The sequence below is a fragment of the Nicotiana tabacum genome, chromosome 24 (assembly GCF_000715075.1).
Source record: "Nicotiana tabacum cultivar K326 chromosome 24, ASM71507v2, whole genome shotgun sequence".
NCBI lineage: Eukaryota > Viridiplantae > Streptophyta > Magnoliopsida > Solanales > Solanaceae > Nicotiana > Nicotiana tabacum.
The window spans coordinates 41,140,145-41,158,193 of NC_134103.1; the positions used below are offsets into that span (position 1 = coordinate 41,140,145).

The following is an 18,049-nucleotide window of genomic DNA, read 5'->3' on the forward strand; positions in this document are numbered from 1 at the left end:
ATTGGATAATGCAAAAGCGCATTATTGCTTATAGAATAATTAATTCACGTCACACAGGGCAGTTTATTTCTAGCACGATTGCGGATATTTGTAGATATTTTTGCATTAGTGATAAAATAATGTCAGTTTCAATGGATAATGCTACTAGTAACACAAATGTTGTAGCCTTGCTTACCACTATACTAAGTCCTGTATTTAGTAACATTTTTCATGTTAGATGTATTTGTCATATTTACCATTTAATTGTGGGTGATGGTATGCGAATTTTAAATGTTGAAATTGAAAAGGTTAAAATGGCTCTTAATTGGCTTTTTTATTCAAACCGTAGAAGTAGACTTAAAGAATATTTTAAAAGATGCGATGAATTTGGCCTAAGAGAAAGAAAGGTACCTAAACCTTGTCCAACTAGATGGAATTACATGTATGAAAGTTTAGTTGTTGAATATGAATATACAAACCCCATAAACTCAACGTTTAATGCTCATGTAAGTGATGATGATGAACACCTTACAAATGTGGATTGGGCTAATGTTAAAATACTTGTAGATTTTTTAGAAAAATTTCATATTGCTACAAATAAATTTTCTAGGCAATATTATCCTACTATTTCTAACTGTATAGTTTATATTGCAGAACTTGCAAATTTGTTTGATCATTTTTCAGAGGGTGGAAAAATTTATCAACTTGCTATTGATTCCATGAGAAAAAAGTTTTAAAAATATTTTTTTCCCTATTCCCCCTATTTATGGTATTGTTGCATTGTTAAATCCTACTATAAAATTAGGAGGTCCTCAATTTTGGTATGAAACTGTTTATAATGGTTTAGCACTTGAAGATGAGGAGTTGTCTAAACTTTCGGACGCAATAGCCTCAATTAAAATAAATGTTCAAACTATTTATAATGCTTATCAAGTTGCATTAGATCATGCTAGACCAAATGTTCCAACTCCTTCTTCTTCTAGTTCTCAATCATCTAAAAGAACTGCGGGAGTAAGAGCACTTAGTGCTTGGGCAGGGTTCAGGGGTTCTCAAGGTTCTAGTACTAGTGATTTTTCACAACTAAATGAGCTTGAAGTTTATTTGTCACAGGGAATTGAGGAAGTGAATCCCGACGGCTCCTTTAATATTTTGGAATGGTGGAAGGACAAAGAAAAATACTTTCCGATTCTTTCAAGGATGGCCCGAGATATTTTAACTATTCAAGCTTCAACAGTGGCATCAGAGAGCGCTTTCAGTCAAGCAAGACTTCAACTCTGTGATTATAGAGCGTCTATGAGGGAGAGCTTGGAAAAATCAGTACTTTTCAGAGATTGGATCCGTTCGGAAAGAAGAAATTTTGGACTTGCTGAATCACAACCAGAGGTAGACGAAGCTTACGAAGAAATGCTAGCTGAACTTGCGGAGGATGATGCTTCGCCTGGAAGCGGTGATGACCAAGCTTCATTTCCGCCACCACCAACGAAAATTCCTCCGGACCTTGAAGGATTTATGAAATCTGTAAGAGATATCATGTAAATTAATATGTAACTTGTATTTTGGCACATCTTGATTAGTTTCTTTTTCTTCTCAATGGTGGTATTAGCACCTTGTTGTGCTCATTCCATAGGGGGAGGAAGACTAAGAAAGATATTGCCATGATTTTTAATGCTATAATAAAAATATAACGCATTGATTTGAATATCTCTTTACAATATTTTTGTCTTTTTATATATCTTAAGCTATACATATAGTATAATATATATATATATATATATATATATATATATAAAAGCTTATATTTATACTATACTATAGTCTATACTATATATACATCTCATAAGATATATAAGCTATATTCGATATACATATATATATATATATAAGCCTATATATAGCTATATTCGATATACATATATATATAAGCTTATATATATACTATACTATACTATATATACATCTTAAGATATACTATATATACATAGTATACTAGATATACTAGATATATATATAGTATAGTATAGTAGATATACATGTATATATATACATCTTAAGATATACTATATATACTATACTATATATACATCTTAAGATATACTATATATACATAGTATACTAGATATACTAGATATATATAGTAGATATACATGTATATATAGTATATCTTAAGATGTATATATAGTATATACTATACTATACTATAATATATATACATCTTACTATATATATTATATATATATATCTTAAGATGTATATATAGTATATCTTAAGATGTATACTATCGAATATGACTTATATACTATGTATATATAGTATAGTGTGTGTGTATATATATATCTTAAGATGTATATATAGTATATAAATCGAATATAGCTTATATATCTTAAGATGTATATATAGTATAGTATAGTATATATATAAGCTTATATATATATATATATATATATATATATATATATATATATATATATATATATATCGAGTATATCGAATATACTATGTATATATAGTATAGTGTGTGTATATATATATATATATATTCGATAGTATACATCTTAAGATATACTATATACATCTTACTATATATATATATATATATATATATATATATATATATATATAGTATATATATAGTATATATATATAGTATATATATATAGTATATACTATACTATATATTCGATATATTCAATATATATACATATCTTCAGATGTATATATAGTAAATCGAATATAGCTTATATATCTTAAGATGTATATATAGTAAATCGAATTATATTATATATATAAGCTTATATATATATCGAATATAGCTTATATATCTTAAGATGTATATATATCTTAAGATCTACTATACTATACTATATTATATATACATGTATATCTACTATATATATATATATATATCTAGTATACTATGTATATATAGTATATCTTAAGATGTATATATAAGTATATTTTAAGATGTATACTATCGAATATGGCTTATATACTATGTATATATAATATAGTATATATATATATATATTTATATATATATATATATATATAGTATATAAATCGAATATAGCTTATATATCTTTATTACCATTTTTTTTCTCTAACTTCTATTTTAAAAAAATTAAAATAGAAAGTATCTGTTGGGCCCGTTTAGGCCCACTTAGGCCCGGGACCGGCCCACTTAACCCGGGACTGTTAGTTCGTGGTCCCGGTCCCGAGCTGGTTCCACCAATAAGCCCACGAAGCCCGGGACCGTTTAGGACCGGACCGCATAGGACCGGCCCACTTAGGACCGGGCCCGCGAAGCCCACTTGCCACCCTTAGCCCAGATTCTGTTGTTTGTTTTTTTCTTTGTAATGCTCATCATTTTTCGTAGAACTACCAGTAAACTGCATTAAAAATTTGTTAGGCTATGTACTTTATGAATACTATTTAAAACATAAACATGGTAAAAATTATTGTCCAAAATGAATTATTTCGAATGAAACCTTAGCATCAATTGCCTGTAACACAGACTTGATGGAATCATTGAGTAGCAATCGAATGCTACCTAGTTCTTCAAAAACCTAAAGAACGAAAAATTGTTATAATGTATCTTACAATTAGAGGCTTATATATGTATATATAAAGAAGACTAAAAATCAAGAATTAGGTATACCTCTTTCTTGAAGGTTCCAAGGTCTGAACCGACCTACGTATTAAAATAGAAAGGGTTAAAGAAATAATTTGCATAACATAAATTAAAGAAACCAGCTAGGATTATCTTAATAGGTTACCTTATCAACATCTTTTCTTAATTTTTTTAATTGTTTCACAATATCTTTCTTGTCATCTATTCTCATTGCCTGCTTATGTCCCGATGGAGATGGAGATGGAGATGGAGCATCTATCAGATGTTCGGCCTTTGTTTCAGCTTCTTCAAGGATATATTCAACTTTGTCTAACAAATTCATTCTTGAAAGCTCTTCTGGGGCTTCAAGCATATTGGTGAACTGAGTGAAAAAAAAATGTGAGGAACCTAGTCATAATATGTATAAAATATGTAGATAATTTTATTAAATTGTCTGTCCAGAAGTAAAAAATATTCACCTTGATCCATGATGGTTTGATCATTCTATCTTCCAATGCAGATATCCATATCTTGTCCTTACTAGTTGTCCAGTTAAGTATGCGGGAGATCGAATTACCAACCCTTGTAGTTATATCAGTGTTGACTGTAGAGCAACACTCATACAACCATATTTGCATAGCGAGTGCAAAACCTCGAATGAGATAAAAATGCACAAAAGGGTTGAGTTTGTGCCTAACGGACTGAAGCAATTGTGTATAAGCTTCGATACCCCACGCGAAATTTGTATATTGCCCTGAGTCCTCCAAGTAGAACCTAAAATGGTCTATCAAATCATTATCTTTCTCTGAAGGACAAAGGAAGAATTCTATCAGATAGAGAATACACAACTTGACTGCATCCTCATCATTCACCCAAGTACGACTGGTTACAATTTGTTTCAAGTATGACTTCTCAACTTTTTTCTTGTTCGAAAAATAACTCCTCATTATTTTACTGCCATACTTAGTTGTGTAACCAAAGTCTGTTACTTATGTAAAACATCTAAGGCCAGTGATAAGGGCAAACTCCCACAACCCAAAGTTCAGCCTCTCACTCTTTATCTCTGCTGTAAAAAAATTAAAATCGGATGCATTTAATTCATACTTCATGAGAAGGTGAATTGCCTGATTTTGGATACATATTTTGGGTAGGGAAAGAAAATGCCCAAAACATGTCTTCTTAAACAATTTTAACCCATTTTCAGACAATAACACATTGATTTGGCCATGAACAGCAGGATCGGATAATGTCTGGAACCTAGTGATACCATAATCAACATCATGCGGTGCAAAAAATATTCGATTCTACACCAAATAAAACAGTAAGTTAACAAAAACTTGTTTGAAGACTAAAAAACAAAATAAATAGAGTTATACTACAAATTAGCTACAATCAGAAAGACATAAAAACCTTGCATACAAGTAAGTTACAAAATTAGTAAACATATATAACAACTGACTACATTGAAGCTACAAATTATGTTTAGAGCAAAAAATTAGAAAGTAACAATAAGACATAACATATACAATTTGTTTACAGAAAATGAAGCTAACATGTACAAATAGAGCAACTAATAACCAATAAAGCCAATTAAATAAGGTAGTACATCCCCTAACAACATGATTTCGAATAATAGGCTATAAATGTTCGATTCTGCACCAAAAGAAACAGTAAGTTAATAAAAATTGTATAAAGACAAAAAAAAAAAAAAATACAATTCTACTATAATTTAGCTACAATCGGAAAGACATAAATACCTTGCATACAAGTAAGTTACAAAATTAGTAAACATATATAACAACTGACTACATTGAATCTACAAATTATGTTTAGAGCAAGAAATTAGAAAGTAAAAAAATGAAACTAACATCTACAAAATAGAGTAAATAATAACCAATAAAACCAACTAAATCATGCAGTACATTCCCTAACAAAATATTTTCGAATAATATACAAGAAATCTACAATTTCGAGGAAAATGTAGAAAAGTTGATAACCAACAACAAATATACACAATGACTGTTGGGGTATAGTTTTAGATGATTTTTTAACCTTCTTCTTTTTTGAAGGTTTGACAGTAGGAGAAACTTTAATTTTTATTTTTTTCAGGTTTCACGATAACTTCTTCGACGAAATCATCATCACGAGCAATTTTTTTGCCCTTCCGCTTTAATGATTTAGCAGATGTCGAAGCTTCACCAGCATCCCTGTCATGCTTGAGTTTTGTTCGAGCTTCTGCCGTAGCTTCACGAGGGAAAAACTTGGACTTTGTCTATGGTTTTGCATGTGCCGATTTCACTACTTTTTTGGGTGAATCCTGTGACAAAACACCCAAATTAAAAGTAGGAATATGAGCAACATTAGCTTTTTTAGGGCTATTCTTCGGAACTACTTTCTTCTTCATTGTAAGAGAAGGAAAAATTTAAGCTGCTTCTATTTTCATAGGATTTAGAGAGAGAATTAAGAAAGATTGAGAGAGATTATAATAGATTTTTGAAGAAAAATGGAAGGGAGCGTTAATGGAGGGAGAGAGTACAGAATCGTGGGGGTATGGAGAGAGAAACGTGGGGGGAGTAGAATATGTACGTTAGAGAGATTTTAGGAGTTAATTGATTCTCATTAAATTCCTAAAATATATATAATTGGTAAATTGTATATGCCTATGTAATTAAATTGAAACTTGAGTAGGGAGGGTAATAAGGTTTCAAATAGTGTATAGGAAGGTAAAAATCCCAATAGAAATAACTCACCAATTTGATACAGAATACTGGATTACAATTTTTAAAAAAATTGTTACTCGATTACAACCATATATAATTTGATACGGAATACTGGATTACAAGTTAAAAAGAAATTGTTACTCGATTGCAAACATCTGCTAGAATAAGATTTTCCCATTGATGTAAAAATTGATTGACCAATTGATCAAAAATCTCAATTTCAAACTAATCCAATTCTGCAATAAGAATCTTCTATATATTCCACTTTTTTCTAACTCACTCCATCCCATTACTAGTAAATAAAATTCACCCTTTAAAGCAAATTAGTGTTCTATTGTATATACACACAAATTATTTTTGTGATTACGAAATATTGTAGCGTATCAATGGTCCCAAGTAAATATAAAACATTTTAGTAATCGTCTACACTCCTCATTTTCCTCTCTTTCTTTTCCCATTCTCTTATTTGAGATATCCAGAATAAAAGACCAATTCTTACAATACAAGTACTCTTTCTTATCTGATCCGCAATTTACCAAGTTCTTTTTTTTCTTTTTCCCTTTCTGATAGACATCTACCACCCACATTGGGAAGAAATCACAGCTACTTCTCTATCAAATCTTAAATCATGCATGACCTGATACTCTTGCATGTTTCATAAGCACGTCTACCATGTTAGCATACGTCCTTCATTTCTCTGTAGATTCACCAAACACAATGCTCTTCTTTGGGTACAACATGCCAAATATTCTCTTATTCCCCTCACAACAGTATAAGCTTGCATAACAATGAGATCTCCTACTCCTGAATGAAGCTTCCAAGGAATATTATAAAATGGAAAAAGCTCGTCGTTTGTTCAAGTATTGGTTCTCCTCTTTAGACACCTTTACCTCCAAATTCAAATTTACAGCTAACCAAATTATCAACTTCAAAATTATAACAAATAAACTGTCGAAAATGCCAACAGCAGCAAGCTGATCTTACATAGAGGTACCATGAACCACTCATATCACTACTCCTCTGCATGAGGATATCGTAGCTTTCCTCCTGGCCGCCAAAACCTGTGACACGGGATTTTAATAGCTCAACTGGCATATCCATTGTCATACTTAACAGCCAAAGGCAGTAACAGAGGATTTCAAACAGGTCAACTGGTGTATGCAAGTTAACAGCCAAAGGCCATGCCCAATAGGAGTATGCAAGTTAACAGCCTTCATAACTCTATCTTAACTTCCTTCCAGTACTCCTTTGCTCATCTTTTCCTATGAACAGGAGACCTTGATCTTGATCTTGACCTCCTTCCCCTGCCATTACATGAACCAACTTATAAACAAAATAAGATTCCTAAAGTGCATTTATTAGATTGTTTCACCTGTATGTTCTTAGTTATGCTGATTGGATGGTTAAGACTGAAAAATATCAAGACGATAAATTTAAGAACACCCAACAAGATACCTGATCCTTTCACTGGCAGGGTAAGGAGAATGCTTGCGCTGAGAGTGCTTGCTATGAGGAGACCGCGAAACATGTCTAAAAATAAAAAGATTACAGGCTAAACCAGTAAGTGGCAACAAAAAGAGAATTTTTGGATACAAATTCTCAACCTTGTATATATTCAGGCTCTAGAAGAATTTGACCTCTGTATTGTTGTGTTATTTTCAAGTTGAAACATAGCTAAAGACACTGCCGAAGAATTCAGAGGTGGAATTACCTCAATCTTGAAAAAGACTCGGAATACATAAATTTCACCAATTCAAACAATGGTGCCAGTTTGTAGTTTTCCCCTCTTAAAGATACAATTTTCTGATCCAAAATCCCGTAACAGTAGATGCTTTAGAAGAGCTTGTCAAAACAATAAACTAGTCACTTTATCAAGCAGCACTATCATTAGATTTTCAAATCAAAATTTATCCACAAGTTAAAAAGTCTTAGATCCTGAAACAACCTATAATACTGTTTTTAGAGACAATCAATACTATAGAACATCAAAAAGTCATTTAACCATGGATCTATATTGGAAGTATTAGAAATAGGAGTTCTCTATGAAGCCTTTTTTTAAAAAGGCATAGCATCTAACCTCTAAGACTAATAATCATGTCCATAGAGACCATTCTCTACAGTGTAAGCAATGACTCTAGCAAAAAGCAGCAGACAACAGAGTAAACAATCTAAACCTGAGTAATTAATTTGTTGACCACTAGAATATATGGTATTAGTACTGTTTATAGTTTTAATTGATATAAACAACAGCAAGGGTCCAACATGGCCAGCACATCTTTAACTGGGTGAATAACCTAATGAGCGTCCACATTTTCTTTTTAAAACATTTAGATGTTAAATCAGACAGATGGCAAGTACAACACTTGAAAAGATATGTGGATATGCCTTCCAAATTATTGATGCTAGATTGATTTTTAACAAAGCTATCCGGCCAGATAATAGCACCATGATGAAAATTAAAGGACTCAATCTTAGGAGTCAGCAGCAGTGACACATTATTCATTGGTTTCTTCTTACATTATCCCTCTAAGTCATTATAATTCTATTCAAATGCACAACGAGAGAGAAACCAGGATTACTCTGCTGAAGTATGTCTAGCTTTCTTAACCCATAAGTACCTGCAATGATTAAATCCCCATTATGCCTTTGTTATACAGCCTCCTAAGCACATTTAATTATTATTGACTCAAGTGCAGTCTTGTCCATGGAGTACGTTTTTTCATCAGCCCATGCCTCCATGGGTGTTCTTCATCAAATTATTCACTGGACTAGTTTTATACTTCAATCGATCTTTAGTACGGTTTTTACCAGCTTCAGATAAGTTTCTTCTTAGAATACTAATTTATTAGACCAAAGCACCAACCTAATGAAAATTTCTTTGACATTTCCACAAATAATTGACTCTCTTGTTGGAAGTATGCTTAATTCTTTCACACAGAAGCAAGTTACCTGCATGACCTTTACCTGATGTTAGTTAGTTCCACAATATCTCTTAAGACTCATATACCTTATTGAAGGTTGGGTGAGACAATGAGTCATAAATGTTTGGATGCAATATGAATAATAAATAATAGAGTTAAAGATCAAAGAAAAATAATGAAAAAAGAGAAAGAGGCCAACATCTCTGGGACTACCCAACCCACTGTCATTACTTACGCCAATTAAATAGTGAACAGTTAATTCCTAAACCCAAAAAACACCAAGATATCATTGTGCAGGGAAAATGAAAGCTCATGACCAACTAAACGTGAAATAATTAGTGAACAGAATATTGATCTTGAGATTTTTGAGTTAAATGGGAACAATTTTTTTTTTTTTTGATAAGGACATTTTGTATTGTATGAGTTAATGGAAACAATAATCAGAGCATTCAGGCGCCTTCAAAATTACCTTTTCCTTGACCTGACTGGCGATGGCGATCGGTGTCTATTTGCATGCACCTTCCTGCAATCCACAAGAAAAAAGATGAGCAATTACATGAGGGTCAATGTATTGCACCGAATAGCAGAAAATAAAAAATAAAAAAATATATAAAAACCTTCTAGAATCATCTAAAGATTCATCACTGGAATCATTGGCACGGCTAACAGAGTTGTCCTTGCTCTCTTTACCCCTGCTATCAATAGAAGATGAACGATGTCTCTTATGTCTGCTGGAGACCCTTTCCTCTTTATGTCTAGATTTTTCTCTTTTCTCATCCTTTGTTCTCTCTCTTTTTCTTCCATTATCTGTAGCAACACCAGCTCTGCTGTATCTTTCTGTCTCCTTTCTTTCTTCCTTGACATTAGAAGGAGAGGGCCTTTTCCTTGAGTCAGATTCCTTGGCTTTTTCCCCTGACTTACGACTTTTCTCTTTCACTCTATCTTTTGAACCATCTAGATCGTCCACCTTTTCCTTTCTAACATGTCCTTCCTCATGGTTCCTACGGTTTCCTTCTTTCTCAGTTTTCCTGTCCTTCGAGCTTGTAATGTCAATACCATTATCATTTGTGCCAGAACCCTTTCTAACTTCACGTTTACCACTTTTATCTGACTTATCTCTTTTGTCTTCACTTCTGTAATTATCTACCTTAGTCCTTTTGAGATCAAGAGTCTCGGATGGATTTTCAGTTTTCACATCCTTCTCACCCAGCATCTTATCCTCCGGAACTCTTGATTCAGTCTTAAAGGAGCCTCCAGCATCTTCATGGGCAGAATATCTAGTTGTCCTGTCATCAGTCAACTTAGAGCTGACAGCAACATTCCTAACAGTTCCAACATTAGGACTCATTTCACGAGGATTTTTCTCCAGGTTTACAGGAGATCTATCATGCTTCTCAGATTCTTCATGAGATCGTCCATTGGCATGCTCTTTGGGCTTTTGCTTATCAGAACTCTGGATTTCATTGTCATCCTCATCATCTGATGCATAACTAGCAAGGCCTAATAGATCCCCAGGAGAACTGGAAGTAGACTTCTCACTGGCATCAACTGAATGAGCATCCTTAAGTTTGGGTGGTATCAGAACCTTGGCAGAGGCCTTGGGAGTTGTAACAGGTTGAACAGATGCTGATACCTTCTGGCTGGAAGCACCAGCTTGTTGCTCAACTTAAAGACAAAGAAGACCAACTTAGTCCCAACAAAAATGACCTGGGAGCAAAGACATGGAAAAAGAAGAAATTTAAAGAGGGAAGGATTTGAAAAATGCAAGACACCAACCATCAACAGTGAGATCCTCTTCGCTAAGAACTCTTGTTGCAATTTCATCAAATAGTTCATCAGTAACCTGTAAAAACAGCATCCAGTTAATGCATCTGCAAAAATGAAGTAAAGAAATTGATCACACACTAATCATAAGTAACCTTTAAAAGAACTTCAGTTAAGACGCGCTTTATTTCCTGATTCATTGCTGCAGTTCGTGCTGCTTCTACCTCAACCTGCATGGACAAATAAAAGTTCAGATAAGCCCACACTTTTTATGATGTGTCTAAGGTTAGTCAAAGAAGAAACTACCCAACAAAAAAAATTATCTCAAGAAAAAAAAAAGGAACAGGAAAGCTTCAAAACTATGAATTCCTTAAAACAGTATAATCCAGCAGAAGGGTATATTACGCCAAGTGAACAGACTTCTTACACAACAAATTCAACAAAAAGTAACATATTCAGTCGAATGAGTAATCAAGACAAAATAGTTGACCTCATCATCATCCTCTTCTTCAGTTGACCTTGAAGAATCGATGCTCTTGCTATCAGCCTGGTCACTTTTCCGATAAGATTTATCAACACCTTCATCTTCAATAGATTGAGAATCCTCCTTTTGAACGTCTGGAGCTGAAGTTGTGATGACAGCTTTCTTCTTAATTATTTCCTCTCTAAGCCAGTTTGGCACAGCAGCCTAAAAAATGTCAGACATACAGATGAATCATGACTCTGTAGTTTACAAAATGAATGCCCATCGAACAAGTATACAAACCTTCTTAGGTCGATCAGAAATCCCATATGCATCAGCTGGAAAAGCTGCTGGAGGATGCAGGGCAGCCCCTGCACCTACACTAAAGTGTGCACCAACCGATGGGACAGTTGGGTTGAAGCTTGAACTCTGTACTCTTCCAAAGAATGGTCCAGTGTGTTCAGTAACTGGAGAAGCTCCAATGACAGTAGGATCAACCTGCGGTATAAAGTGACAATAAGGAAGCTCTATTATGGCATCTAGATCATTGGATTTAAGTTAACCTTGGAATTTAAAATAAAACCTGAGACCCCATTGGAGGTAATGGAGGAAGAGGAGAATACGCGGCACCAGGAGCAGCAGAAGAAGGCCATGCATAATTGGAAGGCATTGCTGAAACAGGATCTGCAACCCCCACAGTGCCTCCTGAATCAGCACGAACAAAATAGGGCTGGGAATGGTCATGATTAAAATGAGGTGCAAAGTCCAAAGGCTGATCACTAAGATCAGGACCCATCACATAACGATGCTCTTCCGTCACTGCAGGTTTATTGGGTGCTGTTGGCATTGGTTGTGCATGATGCTGCTGAGTAGAGTTGCCAAAAGGTGAAGAACCATAGAACGGCTCATTTTGATTCCCAGCCTCTTCTTTACCTGACATTAGAACGAGCATTCAGAAACTGAAGACATGGAAATCAACAGAACATTTTACTCTACCATCAGATTTGCAACCACAAAGACTTCATAACAATAAAGTTTCCTGAACTTTAAGAAATGTAGGATTCTCAATTCGATGATATGTTAATACATGACAAACCAATTGCTACAAGAACCGGCCTGCTTATTCCTATTAAATTTGTGGTTCCATCGGGCAAGAGGTGTCCAGCAGTTTTAAGCCAGTGAAAGAGAAGTCTCACCCTGTTGTAAGGTTTTATATCTCATGCATAAACTACACATTGTTAGTAGATAATAACGTATACTTTTTAACGGAACCGTAACCTTTCCCCTAATTATTATTTAAACTTATGTTACAAAAATAAATGGCTTTCCCTTGCACATTTGTTCGGACAAATGCAACGCTCTGTAGACACACGCCCACAAACATCAAATGTGTTGAAGGTAAAACTATCCTATATAGGGAAAGAACCCTTCAAAAAGAACCTCTCTGTCAGCAGCATCAAACTTATGCTGCTTGAGACCCTGGCCCTCAATTTTGGCCTTCGCTCTACCCAAAAACTTTATGGATACAAGACTGACTTCTCTTACAAAGCCTACCGAGACATGAAGGCAGAACAAAACAAATAGTTTGAAGAAGAGAAGAAAGATAAATGAAAATTTTCAGTTACAATTTTTTTACAATGTTTGAAATACTTGGTCTTTTTGGTGTAAGAAACAGCATTTTATTGGTATAGGTACCAACACAGTGATAACCTGCAAAAAAGATGAGTGCAAATGAACTAAAAATTTGAAACTGTAGAACTCTCTAAGCAACTGTATCTTCAAGTTGAGCTGATGTTTTCTATTCTTGCAAACAGTTACTTTGCCGTACTAATTTGCATTTTTCAAGCGTCCCATGATATTTGTACTCCTTCATAAGTGATATTTCGTACAGCTTTCACTTCCTTTAGACTGTGTCAGTAATTTATTCTTAGATGATGCTAATGCACTACATGAGAATTAAATCTTCCTCGTTCGCCACAATCAAATAAATTGAATCCTCTCCTCCATCAATTTAATTTCAATAGAGAAAATACAGAAGAGGAAATAATCATTGGACAGACCAAGTTTCCGCCAATCCCAAGTAGGATTTAAATAGGTCGTTACATTATTAGCAAGAACTGCAGAAAAATCAACAGAGGGGCACGCATAAGGAATGTGCAATCAAGCAGTTCTCATTGACAAGTAGAAGCAGTTCATATAAATCCTTTCTACCTACTCTAGCTGAATAGAACAAGGAGATTGCCTAAAAGTTTATATATAGCGTGATTAACATCAACTCAAGTGGACCTCAAATAGTATCTAATTTTCAACTGTTCCTCTTTTTGTAATCTTTGGGAAACAACTTATCCAAAACAGGAGTATTCCTGAAAAAAAAAACATCAAGTTAGCAGGATGGAGAAAGGAAAGAATATGCTGGCATGATGGAGCCAATATTCCATGAAATCAAGATACAGTAGCATCAATTGTCTTAAGTGAATACCCTCGCGCTGAAGCCTTAAATAAGAACAGGAACCATCGCACCATGAAATTTTAGTGAAAGGATTATAGATATCCTCATGAAACTACTGAACTTATGCCTCAGGCTCAAGGAAACACAACTTCCCAAAGAGTAATTAGAAGCCACATAAAGCAGAAAAAATTATCTAAAAGCCCCTGTACAGAAACAATTCCAAAAGCACAGTAACTTCAGATGCAAAATTACATATTAACTAAATTTTTTACCTGCAATAGAAGAATAACTAGAAGGTACCTCCTGCTGATGGACTAATGGACTTATGGATGAGTTTCCTTGCTTAGGGAATGAAGCAACTGAATCTCCAGTGAAACTTCCATCTCTAGCAGTGTAAGGTAAACGCATGTCAGGAACATAAGTAGGTTGCCCAGAGGTGAAGAAGGCAGGCTCCTGTGAATGGCCAAACGACGCCCTCTGAGGAGGTGCCACAGGATTCATAGAGTGTTGATTACTTGCTGGCAGAACTGGTGGTTGTTGAATGTCTTGGAAATGTGGATCAGCAGATTGAGCGTATTGCCCATAGTAATGACTCTGCTCTTCCGGCCTGCTATCATGTGTAAACTGCGAGTGCTGGTGCTGATAGTCAGTACCAGCGTTGGCAGCTGCCCATGCTCGGGCCTTTGCAGCCCAATCTTCATTGCTAGGTGCTACTAGTTAATAGTAGATGTAATCTTTAGGGCACAGAAGTACCAGAGGGGGAACAGGAAAAGGCCATGCAAAATTTCTCTACTTTCATTTACCAAGGGCAGGAAGGAGTCCTCAATGATGGGTAAAAATAGAAGGAAATATACAAGTGCACATCACAATAGAAACTAAATACTGTTTCCACAAAGTTCGCATATGGCCCGTGCTAAAGAGAAATAAAAGCAAAAAAATAAAAAATAATAAATAAATAAATAAAGGGCAGGGGGGGACAATCCCAGGGTTTTTTTTTATCAGTGATAATCCCAGAGTTCTAATTGGATAGAGCAACCCATTAAATTCTACAAAAACCTCTTCTCGTACGATGAACGGAGTTTTCATATTTGAGCTTCTAACCTAATGACTTTTTAAAAGTAAGTTTTTGAACCCCTAAGACCTAATGACCTTGTTAAGAGATTAATATTTTCTTTAGCAAACCTCCTCAACAACAGCTTAGATTTTATCTTTTCGACTCAAGCAGAAGAGAGCATCGATTGGTCCCACATGACATGAATGACACACAGAACTATATAGAACTTGGAATATACCAAAATTGTGACACCTTTTCTAAACATTTGAATTCTAACAAATAAATCCAATTATTTTTTAAAGCATGTCTGTGTTCCCACAAAAAGAACAACAAGCAGAAGCACTAGAAGAGTTAAACATCATGAATAAATTTAAAGGAAGTGGCCTCTACTCTGAGACCTAATGACCTTGTTAAGAGATTAATATTTTCTTTAGCAAACCTCCTCAACAACAGCTTAGATTTTATCTTTTCGACTCAAGCAGAAGAGAGCATCGATTGGTCCCACATGACATGAATGACACATAGAACTATATAGAACTTGGAATATACCAAAATTGTGACACCTTTTCTAAACATTTGAATTCTAACAAATAAATCCAATTATTTTTTAAAGCATGTCTGTGTTCCCACAAAAAGAACAACAAGCAGAAGCACTAGAAGAGTTAAACATCATGAATAAATTTAAAGGAAGTGGCCTCTACTCTGAGAAATAGTGTCTAAGAAAGAAGAAACAGCTATCACTCGATTCCAAACAATTTTCAACCATAAATGGATTCCAGGAAACTAGATCCCAAAGCATAATAAATTACTAAACAAGCATAGACTCCAATTATTACTATATTTCCAAACCTGAGTTTTCCCAACTTTGCTGTTGACCCCAGTTCATATTGCCCCGGTCCTGCAAGCAAGTGTGAATCTTTAATTGGAAAAAGTCAAGCATATCAAAAAAAATCCATTAGCAGAAAAGAAACCATGTAACCACGACAACAACAATAACAACTACTACACCTCAATTCCAAACTTTTGGAGTTGGCTATATGAATCCTCAATATCCAGTTTGCTCCATTCGGACTCATTATACTATGTCCAATATGGATTATCTACATTTTCTACTGACGCACAAATCTCTAACCAAAATAAAAAGAATCCTGAAAAATTAATATCGCCTATATGAATCTTCAGACCTGACTATCCACATGATTAAACATTTACCTCAACTAGTTAGCATCATCCATATGGATCATTTACTCCTAGTGTGTTATGTTCTTTGCTGAAGCTAGAGATTAATAGGTCTTGTATGACAACTTAGTTTCACATGATTTAGGTTACCTCATCCCTTTTTCATACCTTCAATCATCATAGCCTATGACACTATGGATCAAATGTAGTTTTGAAAATCAACCTGAAACATGCTCAAACTATATCAAAGAACCTCTCATTTTATCCTCTATATGTGTTATTTGTACATTATGTCAAATCTAATTATTTTTATTTTGTCTAATATTGTATAATTGCGCATCTATCTTAACATTTGCATTTCTAATACACTTAATCTTGAGAATCTATCGAGTCTTATAGGCTGATACGAGCTCCCATATAACATTACTGGTTTCACAACCGTTGTAAATCCCACAAATCAAAGGGGAAAAAAAGTTGCACGGATTAAGTAAACCAAATAAGTTTTGCATTTGACATACATTGTAACTCATTTTAGACTAATAGATAACTAGAATAGAACAATACGCAAGCCTCGTCATAATCCATAATGAACATAGTTCCTAGTCTAGCTTCAGTAACTGCATAACCAATGAACTTATCCCTCATTTTAGTGTTCTTACTATACAAACATATTCAAAATGCACCATTTTCCGACTAGTATTATAAGCAGACTTTAAGTTTTATGCCCCGTATATTTTTGCAGAATGCCAGCTGCATTAATTACCTGATTTCCATGAGGAAAGGATTGAGGCCTTGGGGGGAGAGGAGGTGGATACTGGGCCTGGGCCTGTTGTTGAATATGATAAGGCCCGTGAGAAGGTCCAGGAAATGGAGGAGGAGGAGGAGGGGGTGGACCCCACTGCTGTGGCTGAGAAGACGGGGGAGAATGCTGAGGTGGGGGTGGGTGGTATTGGAATTGGTTCGAGTACCATGAACCAGGTGGTGGGACCGGCGGCCGTTGTTGATGATAGTGGGGATCCACCATGGACGGCGGCGGCGGTAACGGTGGTTGTTGTTGTGGTGGCCTACTACTATACGGATGCGGTTGTTGGAAGTCCATGCTTTTTTTTAGGGTTTTGAGAGAGTTAGGTTTAGGGTTTAAGACGCCCAATTATTGTTCCGGTGGCCGGTGGAAAAGTGAATAGAGAGAGAGAGAAAATGGAGTAGAAGTATTTGGTGGAGAAGCAGGTAGGATTTAGGAAGGGTGGTTTTAGGTTGAAGAACAAGATGGGAAGGGCAGACTGTTGATGCAAATTTGCAGGAGGAGACTGTAGCTAGTTTTTTTTTTCGTTTTTTTCGGTACAAATATATATATCCAGTCAAATTATTTAGTTAATTGAAGATAAATTTGTGTATAGTATGCATTACTTGTTAGTTTAGTAAAATATAGTAGTAATTAATTCACAACTAAAAATTAAACTACACTAGAGTTCAAAAATAGCTACAATATTAGTGTAAAATATAAATCTATATCTATATATATAGTTACATAATTTCTATTTATCTTTTACCTCAGTTTTTTTGCCTTTTGCCCCCTCATTAATTCCATACTAATTGCATCTGTTCAAATTATTAAATTAAAATCCCAAAAGTCACTATTACACAAAGTTGCGTTACTCTGTATTAGAATCCCAAAAGGAAACGGACGTTACTCATTTCAATCCCTTTAAACTTCCTTCGTCCAGTCGCGCCTCTTAACTCAAATTTCATCCAAGATCTCCTGACTAGGGCGAAGCTATGTTGCCCAAGGGTTGTCAATTCATCACCCTTCGCCGAAAAATTATACTACATATAAAGTAAAACATTACTTATTATTGATTAAAAATAGACTTCGAACACCATTGCATTGTCCACCGTCAAAGATTGTTCAAAAT

At 34.6% G+C, this 18,049-nt stretch overlaps 1 protein-coding gene across 3 annotated transcripts; it reads right to left on the reverse strand.

Moving 5' to 3' along the window:
- Positions 1-6,595: 6,595 nt before the first annotated feature.
- On the reverse strand, positions 6,596-17,480 carry LOC107822770 (uncharacterized). 3 transcript variants are annotated; one of them, XM_075248288.1, is made up of 12 exons: positions 16,900-17,480; positions 15,807-15,855; positions 14,176-14,613; positions 12,038-12,387; positions 11,758-11,952; positions 11,482-11,679; positions 11,147-11,221; positions 11,004-11,070; positions 9,845-10,892; positions 9,697-9,750; positions 7,762-7,836; positions 6,596-7,610 (listed from the first exon to the last, which is right to left on the reverse strand). In XM_075248288.1, exons 1-12 carry the CDS (start codon positions 17,233-17,235, stop codon positions 7,559-7,561), a joined length of 2,937 nt encoding a protein of 978 aa, XP_075104389.1. In that variant the 5' UTR covers positions 17,236-17,480; the 3' UTR covers positions 6,596-7,558. The 3 variants fall into 3 exon arrangements, with proteins under 3 accessions (XP_075104389.1, XP_075104388.1, XP_075104390.1); XM_075248287.1 differs by having other exon boundaries at positions 14,176-14,616; positions 16,900-17,457; XM_075248289.1 differs by lacking the exon at positions 7,762-7,836 and having other exon boundaries at positions 6,625-7,610; positions 14,176-14,616; positions 16,900-17,457.
- Positions 17,481-18,049: the final 569 nt, after the last annotated feature.